At 39.5% G+C, this 23,087-nt stretch overlaps 1 protein-coding gene across 1 annotated transcript in view; it reads left to right on the forward strand.

Moving 5' to 3' along the window:
- The window catches only part of GSK3B (glycogen synthase kinase 3 beta), a gene marked incomplete at its 5' end in the record, with an annotated part of 91,018 nt that overhangs the window by 46,706 nt on the left and 21,225 nt on the right, over window positions 1–23,087 (forward strand). The window contains 2 exons of the mRNA XM_017731895.1: window positions 5,371–5,468; window positions 16,696–16,791. Of these exons, the coding sequence (XP_017587384.1) occupies window positions 5,371–5,468; window positions 16,696–16,791 (194 nt within the window). The remainder of the gene's footprint in view (window positions 1–5,370; window positions 5,469–16,695; window positions 16,792–23,087) is intronic.

Here is a 23,087-nt window from a genome sequence, read left to right on the forward strand (position 1 = left end):
GAGCTGGGAGCATTCCAGAGGGAACATTTATAGCCACTGGCAGGGAAAGATTGATCTGCTTGACTGCTGCTGGCTTCTCTTGGGGTATCCAAAAATAAGTATCATGAAGTTGTTCATTCACTTTCCTAGCAAGCGCAAGTATTTCACCTCAGCAGTCTGGAGCAGAAGCTCTTCTGCAGGCATGTGCAGTTGGCTTGTCTCAGAGTTTCTTGGGGAAGAACCACCACAAGGTATATCCCAGAGCTGTTGCCAGTGAGAAGTATTTGTTTCTTTCTCAAATGGCAACTTCCTATGCTGAAAATAAGGTGTGTTAATTCACTAAACTACTCTACCACCTGTCATTGTAGTGTCATCTCTTTATTGCAAAAGATTAGAGATACCTGTGTTTAGCTTCTGTTCCAAATACTGGAACAAACATGTCTTTTCAAGCACTTCCATGTTTCAGCCTTACTCTTTCTCCTCAATCCATAGATCTGTGGTGGCTTGATGTGCGCAACTTCCACCAACAATAGCACGTGTACCTGTAATCCTGAATTTTGCTCTTGTTCAGACATCCCAAAAAATTATTTCAAACAAGCAGCAGTGAAAAGCACTTTGGGGTCTGGCATTTGGTAGCTAGAAGCTGTTGATTTTATGACTTCCCAGGATTGCTTTTCTGACTCTTGGTTTGTTTCCACAGTTTCTAGAGCAGCAACTTTGAGTCACCTCCAAGGTGGAGGAAGTCCATCAAGATGAAGGGATAGTGAGGCAGAGATGAATAGATTAGGGTAATAAAAAAAAGTAGGAAGATAAATACGCCCCATAAAGTGTCAGATAAATGAAAGTTCTTAATTTGTACTTAAGTGGATGAGAGAAACCTTTTTTCCCCCCCTTCCTCCTTCATGTCCTCCAAATAATGAGTTAGAGGAGCTAGAGTGTAATACAATGAATGGTGCTTGTGCTGTGAAGAAGAGGGCCAGCTTTTCAGCTTGGAAAGGCAAAGTTTGAGATCAGAAAAAGTGAAATTTGTGGACAGGGCATTAATTTCCAACTGAAAATGGCCATTGCATGCTTATAGAATTAAAGCTAAGGAGTGTATTTTGCAGGTGGTCCTCCCAGATGCCACTTTCTGATTTAAAGAGAAATACTTGTTTTCTTACGTTCTATATTGCTAAGAATGCATTCAAAAGCGAGGGCATTACAGAGATTATATTATTAGACAATGTCCATCTAACAGCTCTGAAGATCAATAAAGCAGTAGAAACTTAATTTAAGAAAAGTTTTGTAGTACAAGAGGCTATATGAATTTTTGTGTGTTTAAATTAATGGAGGTAGGTTAGGTGATGATGGTATTTGTCTAAGTGTTCTTTGGTCTAGGAAAGGTACGGCATTAGCTACCATTATAATGTGTGAAAACTAACCGAAATAAGCTTGTTTGAAGGTTGCTGTTACCTGGCAGTTGTATTTACTGTCTGTATTGTTTAGACTACATTGCACTGAAGTTATGAAAAAAGTACCCTTGCCTGCTTTCTTAAAATTAATAGCTTTCAGTATTTTCTCCTAAAATTGCATGTTGTCCCAACTAGTTTGGTGTGAGGACCGTTTGTTGCCTTATTTTCTTTTAAGATTCTCTCTTACCTTGTTTATTAGCTAATTTAAAGCATGTGAATGAGAGTCCTCGTTTGCTTTAATTAAATTGCTCATACTTAAAAGAAATAATTCAGAAAATGCTTCTTCTCCCTTGAGAGCAGGTAGTTACACCACATATTAATCTGTAGCAGTTAGCTCTGACTCTTCTAAGACAGAAAAGTGTCTGGGATGGAACTATCACTTCCTTTAAATAACGTGTCTTTAAATACAGAAATTAGTACTTTTTTACGTCAGGCTTGAGGAGAAATGTTACCATCCTAATGTGGTAGATAAATTTTAAAACTCAAGATATAAAGGATGTGAGGAAAAAAAGGGCAAACTATCCTGGAACCAAATTTTAGTCCTGTTAAAGTCAGTGGCATAAATTCCATCAAGTTTCAGCAGAGATGAAATTTTTTAGTTTGTTCTTTATTGTACATTGCTTATCAAGAGTTGTATAAACACCTGTGTAGATTATGTTTTGTTTCTGTCCCTGCTTGAAGCTGCTTGAGTTAGCCTGCACACTCTGGCTTTTGTTGAGGATGCTTCAAGAATTTGTCCACTTCCTTGCCCAGGGAACATTGCCCAAGTCCTAATTTGGAAGCTGGTGAAATTACATGCCTGGGAAAAAGTTGGGGATTTTGGAATGCCTGTGTTTTACTTCCCTGTGTGTTTAAAGTGTTAGCAAGTGAAATCAAGAAAAAGTAAATAAGACTTTTAACAAGACATTAAATTACCTGATTTGGAAGATTTCAGTGCATAAGGAGCTACTGCATAGGTTTCTGATGGATTTGTTGTATGTTTGAGGGATTAAACACAGCATGAATGCAGCAAGTATTCCAAGACATTGCCACCTATTTCCTCATGACCTACATCCTTTTTTTCCTCTGTTCCCATGCGATGCCCGCGGCTTTCTCATGTACCCTCTGCTGTTTGTGCTTGCCCTTCTTGAGCAAGGACTTCTACATTGTTTGACTTGTTTGCAGTTGCAGTTTGGCAGGGCTGGGGCAAGCCCGGTGCTTCCCCCAGGGACTGAACCCTCCTCTCCTCGGAAGCAACACTGATGTTCCCCGCTGTTTTTATAAAATTTTTGTAATGGATTTGAGACTTCTGCCCTACTTACTTGTCTGAAACAGGCTGGTGGAGTGCAAAAGCATTCAGGGAAACTAGGAAAAGAAAAAACAGCACAAAGCCAACTTCATGGAGCAGCCAGACCAGAAGGTTATTTAAAACAGTTTAAAAAAGCCACGGTCTAATCTCAAAAACTTAATGATAGCATAGTTCCTAAATCTTAAAAGGAAGTGAATTGTGATTGATGACTTACTCTCCTGTCAGTTTTGTGTTTGTATATATTCTGTCAAATATTTTTCCTTGCCATATATAACTTTTTCACTGCAAAATAAGGATTGGAGTTGTAAATAACGATTATGGATTTGGTGTAACTACTTGTTTTGTAAAGGACAGTGTAAAGGACTCGTTTATTTAAAACCTTTTAAGGTATCTTTAAATAGACTTGTAAATTAGAGTGCTCTGACTGTTTAGTACTTTTAATCTATTCCTTCAATACTTCTGAAGAAATCTTTGCTTTCTGCTGAACTGTTGTGTAATTCCTCTAAACCCAATATGCATGGGAGGCACAAAAAATGATGCTTTGCATCATGGTTTTGCGGTATGTGTTGGTTCAACAGCAAGAACTATCAGAGAGAGACATTGATTAGCAGTTAGATGCAATTAAACACTCTTTACATGATTCCTTCTTCATTTGTTGTCCAAAAGTGATTTTAGCACCTTGGTGGCCATATCCGCTCTTATTAAATGTGACTACAAGATTAAAAAGTGTCATCGTGTATATTTTCTTGTTGAAATTCAAGACTCAAACTTCAAATTATTTCTGGTTGCTGTTTACATTGTAAGGAGTTACTTTTTAGGATAAACCCTGATGCAGTGTTTGTACCAAGACATTAGGTAAAAGTGCCTCCATTTGACTTGGAAGCAAATGATTTCAAAAGCTGCAGTAATGACATTGCTGTTTGTCTACTGTGTGTTCCAACTGAACCATATTCTTGAGGAGGGGAAGTATTTTTGCACAGCCCTCTCACTCTTCTTCCTTTAGAAATGGGGAAGGGAAAACTGTGTTCTAACTTGCAGATTAATTTGTTATAAATCTTGAATTCCTGAAAGCTTCTTTTATTTTGCACCAGTGTGTAGTGGTTGCGACAATGTGATAATAGATGTCTTAGAGAACTGTCAGAGATGTTTTCCTTACTCAGACCTTTAGCCATAACTGGCAGTGTTGTGTGTATCCTGCTTCACAGAACCATGGAGTCATAGAATGGCTTGGGTTGGAGCAGGCCACCTCATTCCAACCCCCTGCCATGGGCAGGGACGCCTTCCACTAGACTGGGTTGCTCAGAGCTCCATCCAGGCCGGCCTTGAACACTTCCAGGGATGGGACATAGTTTAAATACATGAGGGAATAAGGGTTTCTGTTGTAGCATAGATCATGTCAGGTGGAACAGGTCTCAGGAGGTAAATTCTCATGGGGGAAGGCTGGTTCATAGAAGTAGATGAGACTTTAAAGAAATATAGATGGAATGGGACTGGTTTTCCCTTTTGGGGCATTACTTTGTATTTTAGTCTTTACAGATCTTCTGTTGCTGATTGCTTGTTTGAGACTGGGTTTTAGTGTTAAGGTTTCAGGTATGCATTGAACAATTGATGGCTTTCTAGAAAACCTTTTAATGAATCTATTTTTGGGGAGAAGCAGTTCTCTGCATCCAAGTACAATGCTTCAACTGTGTTGAGCAGCTTAAAATCCCATTTATTTGGTGTGCAATTACATTAGATTCTCACAAATACTTGATAAACAGTGTTTACTGCATTGGCTTTATTACATTTTTCATTTTGGTTAATTATTCCAAAAATAAAATGCTATATTCTGTAGTGCACTTAGATACCTTCCTAAGTTGCCGCTGTAGTATTCAGTTGCCTAATTATTTAAGAAGATATACCTGCAATAGATGTGAAAAATGTCTTCATGTAGGAGGAATAGCTCCTAAGGACTACTTGTGGCTTTTGGTATACATACGAAAATTAGTTGATGGCTTCTTCTACAGATGCTGTTGACATGTGATCTGTGACTTGCAGTTCTGTTGTTCATCCAAGCTGGCAAATGGAACTGGGATAAAGATTAGATCCTGCAGTGGCTAGTTAGAGAGGCTGCTTCCCAGATCCCTTAATCATCATGTACTTCAGGATACCAGTAATACTTGCAGTACTGGTTCATCTGTGAGTGTATATATGCTTTCAATATATGTATGAAAAACGGAGTCTGTTCAACGCTCGGAATCAGTAAAAACATCAGCTATTGTGTTGGATGATACCTATGCATAGTTCATGATCAGTGTGGTTTAAACCAACACAGGGTTTGGGGAAATTCTCAACTTAAAAATGGCAAGCATTCTATGGTCTTTTCCCTGTATGTGTAAGTTTTAATGTCAATATATTATGGGATTTAATATTATTTTCCAGTCCTTATTGTCTCACAATTTGACTTTTAAGACTGTCTTCACGCCATTGTTTTATACCAGGTATCTGGTAACATTAGGATAGGAATGTTTTTTATTTTTAGCTGTGTTACATACACAATCAAACATGGCAAAGGATAAAGTAAGCAGTTTTAAATGGCTGGGTTTTATATGAATGGCTTAATATGTGTATTTTACTGATACCTTTCCCTGTCCTCCACTTCTCCCTTTTTAGATGTGTGGTCAGCAGGCTGTGTATTGGCTGAACTGTTACTAGGACAACCGATCTTTCCAGGTGACAGTGGTGTGGATCAGTTGGTGGAAATAATCAAGGTATGGAATGTTAAAGTGTTGTTTTGACTGCATTAGTCCTTGGGAATCAATATGAAGACATGCACTGTTACAAACTGGTGAACATACATGTATTCTGTCACCATTGTACAGGGTTTTGCATTTAAACAGTGTTTGAAAACACTTCTCATGCTATTTTGATAACCTGATGGTCTGTACTTTCTCTTCTTCCAGTCATGCGTAATGATGTATCATCTTTTATTTATACTGGGGCTTTTTCCATCATAAAGGATTGCACTTCCAGTGTGCTTGGAAAAAATGCTTGCATCTGAGCCAATATTTATTAATGTATGATTTTCATTCTTTAAGAATCTGTCTCCTTTTCCTTTGTTGCATGCTGTTAGTACTTGGTTTTGAAAACATTACTGTTAAATTCCTTGTGCCAGATTCTTCACATATGTGGTTGCCTTCTCTTCTTCCTTCCTCCCGGCTCTTTTAAAATGAAAGGTGAGAAAGGGCACTTGTTTTTGCAGATAGAGAATCAGGACACCTAGGGCAAAGGTACCTTCCACCTGAAGGGTTTTGTTTTTCAAGGTAAAAGAACTAGTGTTTCAGTATATATAACACTCATATATCACTTATGTACAAGCACATCTTGATTGATTTCATTTGGTAAGCTGTGAATATTCTGCGGCTGTCAAATTAGAGGCATGGAAGAATAGTTCATAAACTATACTATGCACATAACAAGGTGGCATTGTTACAGAGGATACGATGTGTTCACATGCTGTTCAGTTTTATTGATTTCATCACCACAAGGAAACTGTAATAAGAGAATTTCCTCCTTGATTTTGCCACTTAACTACTACCTTGATGCATAAATATTTGTGTGGCATGCATGTGAAAAGCCCCTCAAAACCCAAATCTGTGGGTGAAAAAGTAGAACTTCCTACTTGTCTGTGTCATTGACTAGAAGAGCTGCTGATGCCTTTGTCCCTGTCCTAAGAGAGTGTATGACATGGACCAACACTGACTGGTCGTTCTCCTGCCTGAAGGACATGGGCTGGTGAAGCTCAGGGGTGTGCTGTGACCTGTCTAGGCTGTCACCCCGCCTCTTCCATGTTTTGACCACGCAAACCTGGCTTCTGTTACAGTGAGTTTCTGTCTGTCCTGCTGGACATCCTCCAGTCAGCAACTTTCCCCTGGAGAATCCATGTCTTGCACATACTTCTCCTATGACTTTCATGATGTCTCTTACTGCCTTTCTGCCCAGTGCATTTCAAACTCAGTTTATCCAAGTTGGGTCAGTTTACTTAGGAAACATTAATGAAAAACTCAAGTTGCTATCAGATGTGGGGCTGATGATGGTACAAGTGACAATATTTTTTCCTTTTGAGAAAATGTCTTGGAGCAGTTTGCTGCTTTTTGCTACACTGCTTTTGTGACATGTGGAGGGGTCCATGTCAGAGGACCAGACCTCCTCAGGATTTCGTGTGATAACATGTGGTGTTTGCCTTTGGACATTTCTGAAAAGTCCTGGTTTGTTTCTTGATTAGTGTCTGAAATCCTGAAAAACTATATGTAATCAAAGAATCAGCTAGGTTGAAAAAGACCTCCGAGATCAAGTCCAACCTGTGACCCAGCACCGCCATGTCAACTAGACCATGGCACTAAATGACACATCCAGTCTTTCCTTAAACCCCTCCAGGGCCAGTGACTTCACTACCTCCCTGGGCTATCCATTCCAATATCTAATCACCCTTTCTGTGAGGAAATGCCTTCTAATGTCCAGCCTAAACTTTCCCTGGCACAGCTTAAGACTATGTCCTCTGGTCCTTCCGCTTGTTCCCCAGGAGAAGAGCCCAACCTCCACCTGAATTTTTGTAAATAGAACTTTATATCATGGTGACTGTCCATGGCTTGATCAGAAATTTTAGAGTAGAGAGGCCTTATTGGCAAAACCATAGTGCTCTGCCCTACCATTGCTTTGATTACACAATGTGAAAGTAAAATAATCAGGAGATGGATGGTTCAATACTGACGTGCTTGGCAAACAGAAATCTGTGGTTTGGTTGAAAGTTTGCTAGAAGCTGTTAACATCAGTTCTGCACTACTGAAGAAAACATCTGTGAACCATTAATTTCATAGCATGTATGTGCTCCAATTTTGGAGCTTCTGTGTTTACACTTCAGTTGTATTGAAGCAGACGAGTACTTCAGTAAAATTGCTGATAGCCTTTGTACCATCTGTGGTGATAACTTCTTGACTAACTCATAGCAGTGACAATATATAGTACTGGCAAACTAATGTTATTTCTCAAGACAGCTGAAGGAGTACCCAGTGTAAGGGGTATGTCAGTAAATTATAGGCTGAAATTATGATATTCACCCTTGCAGAAGCAAATTTCTGAATAATTTGTTTAAGTATAGAGAGGGGGATACTTAATGATCATTCACACCTGTGTTGTGCTGGGGTTTTCTCATCTTCTGTTACCTATGTAGTCTACCACACATAGGAGTTAAGTGAAACAAAATGTACTGAGACAGTATGTGTTAGGAAAGTCTGAGGGAAAAATACTGTAAATCTTAGAGCAGTAATCACAAGAAAGGATGTTCACTGAAAATTGAAGAAAGTGTAATGTAAAATGTGAGCCTGAATGGATGGGTGCCATGTTCTTCTGCCAGTATTTGTTACTGATGCAGTATATATATTCTGAAGGCAAGACTGGAAGAGAAACTGAGTGCAAGCTGGAGAAATGGGTTGCTTTTCAGTGCCCTTGTCTCCCTGATCTTCTGTTGTGAAGTTTTATAAAAACTATTCAGAAAATCTGTAGGTGAAGGTGAGAATACCGAGAGAGTTACAATTGAGAATATTGTGTTCAAAATCAACAGCCATGAGACATTGTCTAGGAAAGGGGATAGCAAGGTGCTTCCCTTGCAGCACTATATTCACTTCAAAGTATTTCTCATAGTGGGAGTAGAGGGAGAAAGCGTGTTTACCTCAAATTTTTCCTCACCTTTTGAAAATGGGGAAAAAGCAGAAAGGGAGGTCCTATTTTTTCTATTCAGCCAGCTGTTGGGAGGGATCTGTCCCAGCTACTGTGTATCATTTAAAAATGACCAATATCAAATTAAGCAGATTTGGTTTTTAACTCTGCAAAGAAGACATGAAACATTCTGCTCTTATGCACTTCCAAAATGATGCCTAAATTCGACTTAGATTTGAAAGGCTGGTATAAAACAAGCAACCCACGCGAGTGCGTTTGAGTTTCGTAGCCTCAGTACTGTTGAAGACGTGCAATTCTGCAGCATAAAAATTACCAGAAATGTTAAATCTTGGTGCAACGTGTAAAACGTGATGTTGTATAAAGTTTCCTTTAGAGTAGGATTCATTAAAAAAAATTTGACAGATGGTGTCCACCTCTTCCATTTGCTGCCATAGAAAACTAGTACTTAAAGCTTTCATTGTAACACAGACTTATTTTAATGCTAGCTGGCTGTGGGAGAAGCAGAGCTGTGGGATCTGACTGTTGTAGGGATAGCAGTGAGCTTGGTAGCAGCTTGCAGGCTGGGACCTGGGAGCTGCTGTTTGATTATCTTGGGTTATGCTTTCCAGATAGCTTCATTGGAACTGTGTGTCTGAAACTTAAGGGCAGGGAAAATTGAGTTTTTTGAGTATTTTGAATATTTTGAAGTCCCAAAAAGGGGCTATAGTAAGAAAATACTTATCCACACATTTGGAAATGTATTGTACTTTCATTGTTTATATTTGATTGATTCCACTGCAGGAAGAAGTCAGTTTAGAAACTTTACTGCTGGTTCTTATCAATTCAAGATGATTGAGTCACAGTCACACTTGTGGCATTTTTTTGAGCCAAGATAAATTTTTCAGTTGTCTCTTCATTTGCTTACTCAGCTGTGATTATTCAGAGTTTATTTCACAACACATCAAGTGGATGCTACACCTGGCTGTGAAGTTTTTTGCATTAGACTGGATTATGACTTCAAAACACCATCACATTAGATTAGTCCTCCTTTCTCATGCAGTTCTTGATGGCATCCCCTCTTTAGCTGTGTTCGTGGTGATGTATCAGTTGGCACAGCTTGTCCTTCCTGCAGGCTGTATGCTCAACATCCTCAGTCCCTTGCTGCATCACAAGCATTTTTGGCTTTTGACAGATTTTGATACACTTTCAACAGTCTTCATGGAGCTTCATTTCAAGCAGTCTTGCAAGATCTTTTCCCTTTAGTTGCACCTGGAGTTTCTCCAGACCTACTGCATATTTGCAAACTGCTCTGAAAAACTGTGCCCCTCTGGAACCACAGCATCACATTCATGTGAATCAAAAGTCCTCGTCCTTTAAATTTCTTTCTCTTGTTTCTATTTCTTTAATTATGATCTTTCCACATGTTCTCAGTCTGGCTGGGAAAGAGACAGCTTTGACCACTTAAGCCCTAACAAAAGGATATTTGGTATAGGGAAATACTGTCTCAGAGCTCCATCTGAAGAAATAGTTTAAACCAAAGTATACTCTTCTTGAATACTCATGCTATTACAAGAGAGGAATCATGTGCTGTGCTTTTTCCAAATTTTGATCTTGAATGGTGACTCTTCCTTCTTATTTTTAGCTCTTGCTAGCTGTTGCAAATGTTAGGTTGTCCCATGGCTGGGAATATCTCAAGTGGGTAACCCAATATACTCATTAAAATTCATGTCCCTACTGGCTTTCAAGTGACATCTCCTTCAGAAATGTGCTCAGTTTCTGAAACAGGCACAGTGGTAGTGTGGATTTCATCAGTGATCCCATAAAGAGACCATGTACAAGTAAACACTACAGCTCAGAGCAGTCATACGTCTTGTACCTGATGGGTTCTTCCAGCAGCCCAGGAGAGTTGCAGTTGCCACTTCACTAATTAAAATACACTGTGCAAGTGAGACCCTGCTGAATACAGTTTGAAAGAAGGAGCTCTTAAGACCACAGGAGTGATTTTTCTTTGAGATGCAGTCAGGACAGACTCCTTCATGAATCTCCAATCTTGTGTGCACAGCTTGCAGTTCAGCAGTGGTGTCTGCAGGACTGCCACGCTCCCTGTGAAAGCTTGGGAGTTTTTTGACATTCCTGGCCCCACAAGCTCTGCAGCATCCCTTCACCATCAAGGTAAAACTGGCTGGCTTTTCAACTTTTCAGACTAAAACATCTTCAAGTACAGTTCCTGCAGACAGTAGTTACTCTTTACTCCTCTTGCAGAAAGTGAACCTCAGAAGTGTAACAGGTTTGTTTCTATGATAATTATCTTCTGAAAGTTTCTGTTCTTCCCCCACTGCTCCTCTCAAAAGCAGAAAAAAAATGATCTCTGTCAAAGGAATGAAGCAGCAATAATTGTCTGAGCAGCCGTGGGACATGGGGAGGACAGCATCTGCCAATCTGCCTGGTGTTTTCTTTACCGGAAGTACTTTTTCCGTATGCTGCTATTTAGAGCATGAGATGAATCAACCAACTTGCGAAAACTGCAGGAAAGAAGAGGGGGTTACGGGGTGGGGGTGGTGTTTGCTTTGAGTTTCTTGGTTGCTACTGCACTGTGTGATTATTCCTTGCACCAAAACTGGCATTTCATGGCAATTTAGGAGGAATAATAAGATCTTCTTCTCATAGTTCCTGGGAAAGGGGGAGCAAGGGGGGAAAAAGTGTATGAAAAAGCAAGTTCAATAGTATCAGGAATCCTATTCATGTGTAAGTTTTTGGGTTCTTGACAGTTTTACTGTGCCTAATGCTAAGTATAGACTGCAATTATAATACATGGCTCATGCTCAAATGTCAAGGTACTATTTTGGGCTCAGTTTTTGAAATAAAATAAATCCAGTTGGAGTAGTTAATGGGCAGAGAGGAGCCTTCTCTTCTGGGAGAGTAAGCCATAGGAGAGTGTGTTTCATTTTATTGGATGTGGTCCTGGTGCTGACGACCTGCCTGCGTCTGACATGGGCTTTCACATGGGTGTTCTGTCCTCAGCCCTAAGGGAAGTCTCCTGGCATTTTTTTCCCCTCATGAATCCCCACATCACAACTTGGCTGATCCTGTGCCTCACTTAATTCATCACTTCCAGCGCTTGCAGGCAGGCAGTATAAAAAGTTGATGGGCAATTATATTCATGTCAGCAGTGACAGTGGGTTTCTTCCTATTCCTGATGTACAGCTCCTCTTGTGTTTATGAATAGAAAAAAATATCTATATTTAGTTGGCTCTCACTGTTTGACAAGAAAGTGTTTTGAAAAGTAAGTGTATATGAAGTGGGTAAGTTTATTTTACTTTCTACCACAGACCTCTTGAAGTATTATCTCAAGCCATGTTTACTGCTTGAGATGTCTACACTGTGGATTTTTTAAATAACTATTTGGCATGCCTCTCACAACTTTCTGAAGAGGTGCAGTCATGTTTGCAGAAGTATTAATTATGCCATCTGGTAAGCCATAAACATCAGACTTTTAGGAATACATTTCTTCATAAACTTGCACAGTTTTCCCAGGGAAGACCTCTATGCCACTGCAACCATGGCTTTCTAGAGGTTTCTGGTTTAAATTATCACCTTCTCCCCTCTCTAGTTCAGTTACTACCAGCTGGAGCTTCTGAACCCTTGGTGTCCCTATGCTTCTAACTGATTACATTTTGGCAAATGTTCAGTAGTAACAATATCAATGGTTGTCATAAAGGGCCTTTATTCCACTGGGATTTGTTGAAACTTTTGCAGTTTCCTTTTCCTCTGGTGTTGCAACAGTGTGGGTTTGGTCATAAATGACTCAGTGCAGTTTTGCATAGTGAAGCAGGTGTGGGCAGCAGCTGTCTTGGTACTGAGGTGTAACTGAAGTGTCTTTTGGAGCTGAATAAATCCATCTTTTCCTCCTATAAAAGTTGATTGTAAGAACATAAATTGAAAATCTTTCTTCAAGATCAGGGCTTATTGCAGGTTCTTAATCCCCCCTTCTTGTTTAGTAAGGATGTATTCTTGTGAGCCTTTTTTTATTGTAGCTTTTCTTTAACTGCAGGAGATAAATACCATTACCCTACCTTCACAAACCCTGTTCATGAAAGAAAAATGCTTTGGGGAGCTTCATCTGTTACAGATTAATGTCAAGGGAAAAACTTGACAGAATATATTGTGAAACCTGTTGTGTTCAATTTTTGTCCAAGGAGAATCAAAGCAGTGTCTGTTTCTCAGCAAGTGTATTCTTTAGTTAATCTTAGTAGATAATGCTTCTTTATTTTTATTTAAGACATGATGATGACAGTCGGTAATGAAGAGCAAGACTACTTGACCTGGCATCTTCACTTGCAGGAAGAAGATGCCTTGTAGTCTCACATAGACCTCCCCTTCATTCATTTGAAAGTTGAGTCTTCATTCTAGTTACAGTTAATCCCATTGGACAACTGTGTTTTTATTATTACAGTACTTTGGTTCTCCTTTTGTTTTTCAAGTATTAAATAGAAAAAAAGAAATCCAATTTTTTCCTTGATAATATCACTTTCCATAAGACTCCCCAAGTAGAATAGTATGTGCTAATCTGCATTGACCTGACTAATTCAGTATTGGACCCTGTGTTTCTTAAAAGCTCTCTGGCTTCTGGAAGATCAGTGGGGATCTTACCAGTGTACAGAGTATGTGAAGGGAAGGTTGAAAGAGGGAGCCAGTCTCTTTTTCTTTGTCATCCCATGACAGGACAAGAAGAACGGGCATAAATGAGAACACATGGAATTCAATCTGAACACAAAACAGTTTTTGCTGTGAGGGGGGTCAAACACTGGAACAGTTTACCCAAAGAGGTTGTAGAGTCTCTGTCCTTGGAGATGCTCAGAACCTGTCTGGACATGGTCTTGGGCAGACAGCTCTCAACAGTGCTGCTTGTGCAGGGGGTTTGGACCAGATGACCTCCAGAGGTCCCTCCCAGTCTCAACCATACTGTGATTCTGTGAAAGCTCTCCAAGGAATATCTGCTCCATAGTATTTTCAGAGTTGATACAGCAAGAGCAGCTGTTTTTCATGGTGTAATTCTGCCAAACATGAGCACAGTCATTTATGCTTCTTTCTCAAAAGATGAATTTTGACCAATTTTTGCAGCAGCTTAAGTGATTGCTGTTACCAAGGTTACTTGAAGGTATTCCTAATATACTGAAAATTTTGTATGAATTAGTGAGGTACAATTTCAAATCATGTAGCAAACAGAATTGGTGTGTTGGGGGTGAGGAGAGATCCATTACAGGACCTCTTCAAGATATGTCAAGTACTGGTACAGTTTTATAGTTTATCAGTTTATTCATTGCACTGTTCTCAGTTGTAACTTCCATTTGACACAGTCTTTAGAACTTCTATTCTTCCTTCCAAACTACTTCTCTTTTCAGTTTTTGGTTGGATTTTGGGGTATGTTGGTTTGTGGTTGGGTTTTTTTTCCCCTTTATCCACTTTCAGTACAAATTGGAAGCGCAGTCTGGTTTTACAGTCTCAAGATAACAGAGTAAATACACTGTGTAGCTAATATAAGTCACTTTTCCTTTTGTACAGTTATTTCATGTGTCAAAGGCTGCTATATAGCTGAAAGGTCTGACAATCCCTTCTTTCAGCTACCATGATCCCTCCTCAGTACCTTCTTTTCTAAGCATTCATGAAAATTGAAGTGCTGTTGCCTAGATGCCTGTGCTTGATCTTAGGAGTTGCCCTCTCCCATCATCTGGAGTTACAGCTGTGCTTTTAGTAAAATGTATGAATAGACTCTGTCTGTGGGTTCTTCCCTGAAATTGCCCTTGCTTATCTAATCTGAGTTCTCTGATGCTATAGGTAGTCTCTAAATATACTTGCACTGTGTAGGCTCCTGTTCTGAGCAGCCTTGGCAACTGAGCCAGTTTGATGAATTTTGGCTCTATTAAAAATAAATCTACTCGTTGCTGCTTCTTAGAAAAGCTATTAAAAGAATTTTTTGAGGAGGAAAGGGTATAGGAGGTAAACATGCTTTTTTAAAAGTATTGTTTATACTAGGGAGGCCTGAAAATTTAGCTCTTAGGAATGGTAAGAGAGCAATAGAAGTTGCCCATCGTTTTTCAGAAAGTTAATTTAAGTAATCAAAAAAACTTCCCAGGTTTTAAAAAATAATTTTATTCTGAATTGGGATGAAAATAATATTTAGGGGTGTGGAATCCCCATATCTTTTAGAAGTGGAAAGGTTTGAGAGTGATGGTCATCAAAGCTTTCAGAGCAGCACCAGCCTGGCAAGGCTGGCAGCTGGGTGGCTGATGCTCTGGTGGGTGCCAGACAGAAAACCAGCAGGGAAAGGGCACATTTTCCTTTCAGTTCTTTTTTCCTTTGAAAGTTGAGCAAAATGTATGAATCTGCAAATACTCTCTTTTTTTTACCCCCTGAGCAAAAACAGTGTTTTCAGACACACAGAGAAAAATCTGCTGTCATCTTTGAGAGTAACCCTTCGCTTTTAGAATTAGGTGGGGTTTAAATCCTCATGGGTGATGTGAGCTACAAAACAATTAGTGTTCATTTTGTACAACTTGTCAGTCAAATTTGTTAGCCAAGAAGCAACTGTATGGACAAGTTGCAGTGTTTATTTCCTCTGCTGCTGCTCTTTATTTAAAAGGTTGCTTTGTGGGTAGGATTTTTTTATTTGTGCAACTCTTACTTAAAATAGCAAAGAGATACCAAGTTTTGTTCATAATACCTGATGATAGTTTCTCTGTTGCACAAATTACTCAAATAGCATTTACCTTGCTCTTTTACCACCTTACTTGACTTTCTAGACTGCATTTTTGTAATTTCCATTCTTCTAACAGAATGAAAATGTACATAGATACCAAAATTTGTAACCAGGTATTTCTTTATCAAGCAGCAAGGTAGAGTGCCAGCCTCGTGTGATCATTTGTTGCCTGATGGTGACAGTGCAGTTTGATGAGATGATAACATTATGCTAAGCTGTGTGGAGGGATTTGTCATGGGGCCAGAAGAGCATCACTACAGATTTCCTATAGATGAGCCTGAGCCCAGCATAGAGGAGCGACTCCTGCCTTCTGCCATTTCCCTTTCTCTCTGCAGAGCAAAAAGATGCCCAGAACTGGGTGCAAGCAGAAAACAATGGGATTTCTAGAAGATACCTTGCAGTTTTTATATATAGCTAGAAGACATTGGCTCTCTCACACTCGGTGCTAGCTGAAAAGAATGCACTAATGCCATATTGTCGGACTTATTCCCTCAAGGGATTTCTGAAATCCTTTCAAAATGTACCAATCCCTACAAAGAGATGTGCCACTGTTTGTTATTTCTCATACAGCTCCAAATTTGCGTCCATAAGTAACATTGTGCGGATTCTGGGAATGAGAAGTTCAGTTTTTGAAAGTAAAGCAGAGGTGGTATGCCTTTTAGGTGCTTGCAGGTTTGATTTAAACTAAGTCTGTCCTCCATGTGGAGATGAGGAAGCACTGCCCAAACGCACATAGTTTTGTTTGCGGGGTGAGCAGGAGATGCTGTCTGGCTCTGCTCAGCAGTAACTGGCTGATCTTTTAAGCTTGTCAAAGGACCACTGTTTGTGACTTGTAAAATACAGTCTGTGTTACTCGTCTGATCCTTAATCAGCCGTATGCAGTGAACTGCAGTTCCTGAATGTGTTTGGTAGTACTGTTTTGTATAAACCTAATTAAAGTGAACTTTCTACCCCACCAAAGTATCACTAAGTTTGACAGAGATGCTTTAATTTTGTGAAAAACTGTATAAAATAATTAAATTTTTGACACTGGGCTTGGAGCATGAACTGAATTGCCAGCAAGAGACTACTGATGTTGCAGCAAGGGCCACAAAGGTGATTAAGGCACTGGAGCATCTGTCATATAAGGAGAGGTTGCAAGAGCTGTCACCGTTCAGCCTGAAGCAGAGCAGGCTTGGGGGGGGGGGGGGGGTTCTCATCAGTGTGTATAAAAGCCTTGTGGTGTGAGGGAATGAAGAAATAACAATGCTCTTGTCAGTGTAGCCCACTGACTGGGCAAGTGGCAGTGGCACAGAGTACAACACATTTTCTACTCTGGACAGTGGTCAACTGGATCAGGGTGCCCAGAGAGAGGACCTGCCTCTTCTGGATGAAAAAGTATTGTTACTCTGCTCTCAGCACTATATTAACTTACTAGTTACAGAGATTGACTTCAGTTGTCTCAATGTCTGATAGGTTATACTTCAGTCTTAATTCCTTATGAAGCATATCTAAACAATTTGCCCTTTTCTTTCTCTCCTGTTTAGGTTCTGGGAACGCCTACAAGGGAGCAAATTAGAGAAATGAATCCAAACTATACTGAATTCAAATTTCCTCAGATTAAGGCACATCCATGGACTAAGGTGAGTCTATATGATCTGAATAATAAAGATGTGGGCTGAAAGTAAAAATTGAAGTTGTTCAGTTTGTTCAGTGATTTGGTGGCTTTCAGTCTAAACTGAGTGCATTTAACTAAGCTGGGGACCTGCAAACTTTTGATGTAGCTAAGGAGAAGAAGATATTGAAGCAGTACACTGTAATATCTATAGGTCTGGGGGTTTTCAGGTTGACTATAGGTGGGTTATTTATTGTTTTGTTTTGTTTTTTGACAATGGTGTGTGTGTTTCTAGCAGATTGCAATATATCTACATAGTGTCATGCTATCAGTTGATACGCACAAAAGTCAACAGAAATGAGGAAAGTGTTCTAGTACTTTTGTAATGCTGTTGTTATGTAGTGTGATGAGGGCTGACAGTCACTTTCTTAAATGCTTCTCTCATAGATAATACTCTGTTTGTACTTCTGTGGGTGTGCTGTTGAGTGGAGATGCTTTTTCTTGTAGTTACTTCTTAAGATTTCTTACTATCTAGCTTTCATAGGGAGACACCAATGCAGCACATGCAGGCAATATTATGACCTCCATGACCAAAGAGGAAACTGCTAACAGTGAAACAAATACATTGCTGCACAATTAATTGGTTGTCCATGTATCAAGCAATGATGAATATTTGACTTGGGACAGAGTAACAATCATTTAGTTAGCCTCTTGGGTGTAGAATAAGTTAAGTATTGAGTCTTACACAATTGAAGCCTGGGTGGTTAATATTTCCTCCTGCTGCTTGAGAAATGTCTGATATAGTCCTAGTGTATTTCCATCCTATCCTAGCATTCAGGTTTCCTTCTGCTAAGAAAGTAACATCTGTGTGTGGAAGGCTTGCATTCCTAGCTGAGCACATGTCCAGGGCGGACTCTTTTGGACCAAATAGCCTATGGTGGTAGAACTGCTGAATAAACCAATTAGAGCTAGTTGATAGCAGGCCACATAACTGACAGGTACATGCCAGGGCAGTGCTGCATGTCACTGTTTTTACGATAGATTCTCCAATGAGTTACGTACCTTTTCCCCACTAATCCATGGTTTGCATTTCCATATCAGTTACTTTCTGTGTGTTGGTTACGTGATGTATAATAATATGGGGAATCAGGAAATCCAGCAAGGCTTTTTAATACCATATGTTAATGAGGGGAAAAAATTGGAGCAGATGAAGTCCCTGGGAGTGGTCTCTTCAGTTTTAAATTGCATCCTGGTAAAAGTCACAAGAGCAAGCCCAAAAACCTTATCGCACTGCATATTAGGTTCACATCTAAATTCTTGCATTGAAGGTATTTGGATTAGGAGAGGTTAAATTAATATACAGTGGAGTAGAAGTGCAGAGCTGTACTGTAGGACAGGGAGTTGAATTGCATAGTTACCTTAGATGCTTAGCTTGAATATATGAATCATCTGTATGCACCCGATGGTCTCTTAGAACACAACAGAGGTCTTTTGGCAAATGGAAGCTTCACAAAAAGACTGAAACTTCCTTCTAAAGAGGGTGGTTTTGGTTGTCATAGAGGATCACAGCTGAAATTAAGACTTGAGAAGAGCTTGCCAGAAGATCAAATTTGCATTCTCCATTACGTCACAATTAGTTTTGGAGAGTTGTGCTTGCAGCATAGCTTCTCATTCTCAAGTCATTCTGCATACAGCTCTTCCTGATATCAGGTGGGTGTAGATAGCAGTTAAACCAGTTTATTACAATTGGGTTACATGAAACTTCATTTATGAGATCTGTACTTATTATTTAGCATACAAATGCTAAATCTAAAAATTTATTACCCAGCATAATGCTGGTAATGATGCTTATCTTCTCATCTTCTCGGTGTATTACTTCTCAAGATCCATTCCTTTCAACGTTTTGAGCCTGTTGAGCTAGAATAGATTTAAGTAGTAGTATTATGTAGAATTGGTTCTTCTTACCCAGTTTTATTGATATAACATCTGATGACATGTCAGTGGGTGTAGGTAGTCCTCTTAGAGCTTCTCTATCTTAGAATTGAAAAGTGTGTAAGAAAAACCTCTTCAGAGCTTTGGCTTTGAAAAAACAGGAGTGACTAAGGAAGTGAAAGTGGTAATGTTGTTGGTTGTGGTTTGTTGTTACGACTGTGTATGTAACTAGACTGCTACAGCTAGTTGCCAACAGGACTTGAACTTGCATCTGCAGAAGCACAGATCTTTGCCATCTAAGATGAAGAGTTACTGAAGATTAAGTAGATAGAAGGTGGTTTTTTTTTTGTTGAGTAGTTATGACCAGATTACTCGGCAGACAGAAGGATTCTTTTGTGTGTGTGTGGAATAACTTCCAGGCAGCTAGTTTCAGCATGTTTGAGAGAGAACTACTGAGAATATAGTTGCTCCCTGCTGCAAGCTTTTCCACATGAGAGCATTCTCCTTCTTGTTTTGTGCTGTTTAGTATAACATGGGTAATTTGTCAAAGTTGCATTTGTAGGTCCTGCTTGTAGTTATTTCATGTAGTCGAGGTGCCCAGTGCATGTTTCTATGCAGTCTGGAACTGGTTGTTTCCAGGCCGATAATCTATACAAAAATAAGGTCCATGGTTTGCTCTTGTTTTCAGGGAACTTCCATGGTCTGCAAAAGTGTACATATATGGTAATTAAGAATTTTATTTGGAAGCTGTCATATCTATAGCATCTGAAATTCTCTGGTGCTGACTTGCATTGGATGTATCTGGTTCTGGTCTGCTCTCTGAGACATTTCTGAGAGGCATGGATATGTTACTTTCCTGCTCAGTATTGGTGTGATGATGTGTAATCTGCTGCACTTGCTGTTACCTACTTGGTGAAGAAGAATGGTGGCTGGTTGTCATAGAGGATCACAGTGCAATGTAAAATATTCTGGGTTTTTTCAAGAGACAGAGAAAATTGTTTAAGGCTGAAGACGGACAAATACATGAAGGAATATTGTTTTTCATATTCAATATGGTTTGGGCTAAAATTGGAATTTTCAGCACAAGTTTTATGGACATTTGAAGCCTAACTTCATTGATGTATCTTACACTTTTCAGTAGAAATGGATGGGTATCGTCCTAATACAGTATTGATACTCACTATTGTAGTAGCATGAAGAAAGAGATCTCAAACTAACAAGGTCCTTTCTTCTTAAATTATGAGAAAAGTCAAGCTAACACTCTAAAAAATATTTTTCTTATGTTGCAGCAATAGTATAAGTTTGCAGTGCAAGCTGTTATCAGACTGATTTTTCAATCTGTTGACAATTTGAGATTGAAGTACATTTCTAATTTAAGAGTTGAAGTCTCTTGTTATAAAACATGCAGAGGCCTCTCTCTCATGTCTCCAGTATAGTTTTGTGTTGCCCAAGCACGTGTGTGTTTTTATACTAGTTCACATGCATGGGGCACCTGATGATGGAAGTTCGACATGTCCCTAGCAAAAGAAAAGAGAATCTGAACTTTCCAGGAATCTCTCAAACCATTCTTCAGAGACAGGGCTTCCCTTTTCTTTTCCTCTGTCACTTACTCCTACAACCCCAGCCTCAACAGGAGGAATCCAGGACATTTTGGTTCTTTGGCAGGGGGGTCCTTTTCAGAATACCAGTGTGTTTAGTAACTTAAATGTTCTTTTCATCCAAACCTCCCTTTGTTTTCACATTGTATAGAACGTTTTGTATTCATGGAGGTGCATCCTACAGCTTGTCTGCCTTGGTCTGTGAAGTAAGTGGCATCCTATTATAAGAGAAGCAGTGTTTTGCAGGAGTGTGAATATGACTGACTTACAACAGTCAGGAAAAAATAGGTAGGCTTTTAAACACACAGTCATGTCTTCAGGTATATCTTGCGGTGGAAAACCAGTCCATTTTTTCCAATGGTTATCAGCTCATCAAGTAAAAGTTACTATGCTTTCTGGAGATTTGCTGCTGTTGTTTTTACTGAGTCATGTCTTTGCTTGTGTCTTTCAGCCACCTCAACTCCTTAAGCCTTCTTCCTTCTCAGAAGTGCAGTCTGATCTGTGCTACTAATCTTTATACCTGTTTCTCTTCTTTTGACTAAGCTTCATCTATACTGTATAACTCTGTGAGTGGAAAGCCAAGGAGGAAATCTGGGATCAAGTGCAAGATTGTACATGACAGGGCTGTTGAAGTTCAGCTTTGGTAATTAGTTTCCTGTGAATCTCTTGGCCCTTTTGGAAGGGGAAGGGACAGTGGGACAGCTAACAAAAGGTCTAAAGGCATTCTTGATAAGCTCATGGTAGATAGGTGTTGCTTACCATGGCTCCATTACAGCTGGCCTTTATCCTGGCATTACTCCGATGCTACCTTCAGGTCTCAGATCCTTGGGATAATGAAAAACAGAGACAGTGCTGTGATAATTTCCAGAAATACATAAAATGTCCAACTGCGACAGCCCGCCTTTCCTCTTGCATCCAGCTAGTAAAGGATCTTATTAAGATTGTAGTAAATGTAATATAATTATGTAGTTAAGGCCCTTTCTGTGTGGGAGAAATGACTCTCTTGGATTTTTTCTTTTCCCCACCTAAGGATGCTGCCAGTATGTTTGCCAGTATAATGTCAGTATAATGAAAGATATGCATATATATATATATATACATATATATGCCCATGTTTCGTGATGGCAGAACAATACAAATTGTAACAGCAAAGGCGGTTTTCTTTACTGTAATCATAACCTCTGCCTTGTCTCCATTGTATAGACACAGAAACAGTTTCTACTGCAGGCAGCTCTTAAAAATGGACAGCAAGTCTCTTCAGTGTGCTGTGGTTTGGTTGCCTTTGTTTCTCCTGTTCTGAAAGTACTTGCAAGATTTTTGAAACATGCTGGCATTTTTAAAACATACTTTTGGTGAGATAAGTTTGAGTGTACTCAAGAGAATGGCTTTATTCACCATCCCCAAATCTATACTTAGCTGGCACCTGAACAATAATTTCCAAGTCAGTGTTGAGTTGAAAGAAGACAGGAGTCATTTGCCTGACAGTAGAAGAGATGGGGAGAAAAACTGTCATGTCTAAGTTAGTATTGAGCATCTCTGCCCCTCTGGTGTGCACTCTTGTGGATGAATACATGAGGACTTTTCTCTGCATCACTGTGCCTTCACAATAAACTTGTAGGAGATTAGGGCAGGGTCCCTCCCAACTTTGTAAGCACTTCCTTTTTGTTTTAGGGGGTTTTTTTCATTTTTTATACCATTCAGGGTGGTTTTTTGTCTCTGTCTTTAAGTCAAATGGTTATAGCATAGGAAAACAGTGTCTAAGATGAAACTTCAGACTCCAGCTCATCCCTTCTGGCACTTTTCCAAAGCTATTGGCCAATTCTGGCTGCAGCTGAAGTTGTGCAGAACCACAGTTGGTTGTGTTAAAGAGTAGCTTTGGATATTGACTTTAGAATTTATATTTCTGCCTGTATTATGAAGTAATTTCTGCTAATACTATAAAATAGTTGCCAAATATCTTAGTCTTGATATCCTCTTGTGTGTATGTGTGTTCTTTATATATGTTTTTCCATCCTAATCACTTTACCTTGAATGTTGAATATTTCTGTGTTTGTAGCAGACAGTCCTGTTGTCTTCCCCACACTCTGGGACTGGGATGTAGACCCTGGTCTCTATCAGTGACCCTGTTTTTTCACCCTCCAGAATTGGTTTCATGTCTTCATCCTGTCCTACTCCTGCTCTCCTTATTCTTGTCTAGTTTTTAAGCAGATTGTTTTGCTTGTAATGCTTCCAAAGTGACTGCTCATACTGTAGATTCAAGGAAGAATACCAAACAATAAAATGGATAAACAGACAGCTCATTTTGTCACTTCTAATTATAACTGATGATGAAAGAAAGTGAAAACTCTTTTATCAGAAATCTTGTAAGTGGACTTGGATTTGGATTCAAGATGAAAATGCAAACTCTTCTTTCTGAGATTCAGGTGTGATCTTTTGTAGAGGAACAAAGGTAGAGTGAGGATGAGATTTTTTTTTGGTTGCTGTTTCATAACTGGTATTAATTTCATCATGGAACAGGGTCAGTTCTCCACCTCCCACCTGCGTATTCCTGATATGCATTATGCTTTGCGTGGTAGCAAAAACCTCTTGAACAACACAAATGTTCGGGATTTGGATCACTTTTCTTTACCTAACTGACCATTCTGCCCAGACTGCACATGTTGGGACAAGGGACCAGGGCAGGCCTGCATATCCAAAAGGGCAGAACTCTGTTTTCCATCATGAACTGGACTTGATTTACGCCTATTGTGAAACTGTGCCCTGACCTCTTTCTAAAGAGTATGGCTCTGTTTTT

The sequence above is a fragment of the Corvus brachyrhynchos genome, unplaced genomic scaffold, assembly GCF_000691975.1.
Source record: "Corvus brachyrhynchos isolate BGI_N302 unplaced genomic scaffold, ASM69197v1 scaffold3, whole genome shotgun sequence".
Lineage (NCBI taxonomy): Eukaryota > Metazoa > Chordata > Aves > Passeriformes > Corvidae > Corvus > Corvus brachyrhynchos.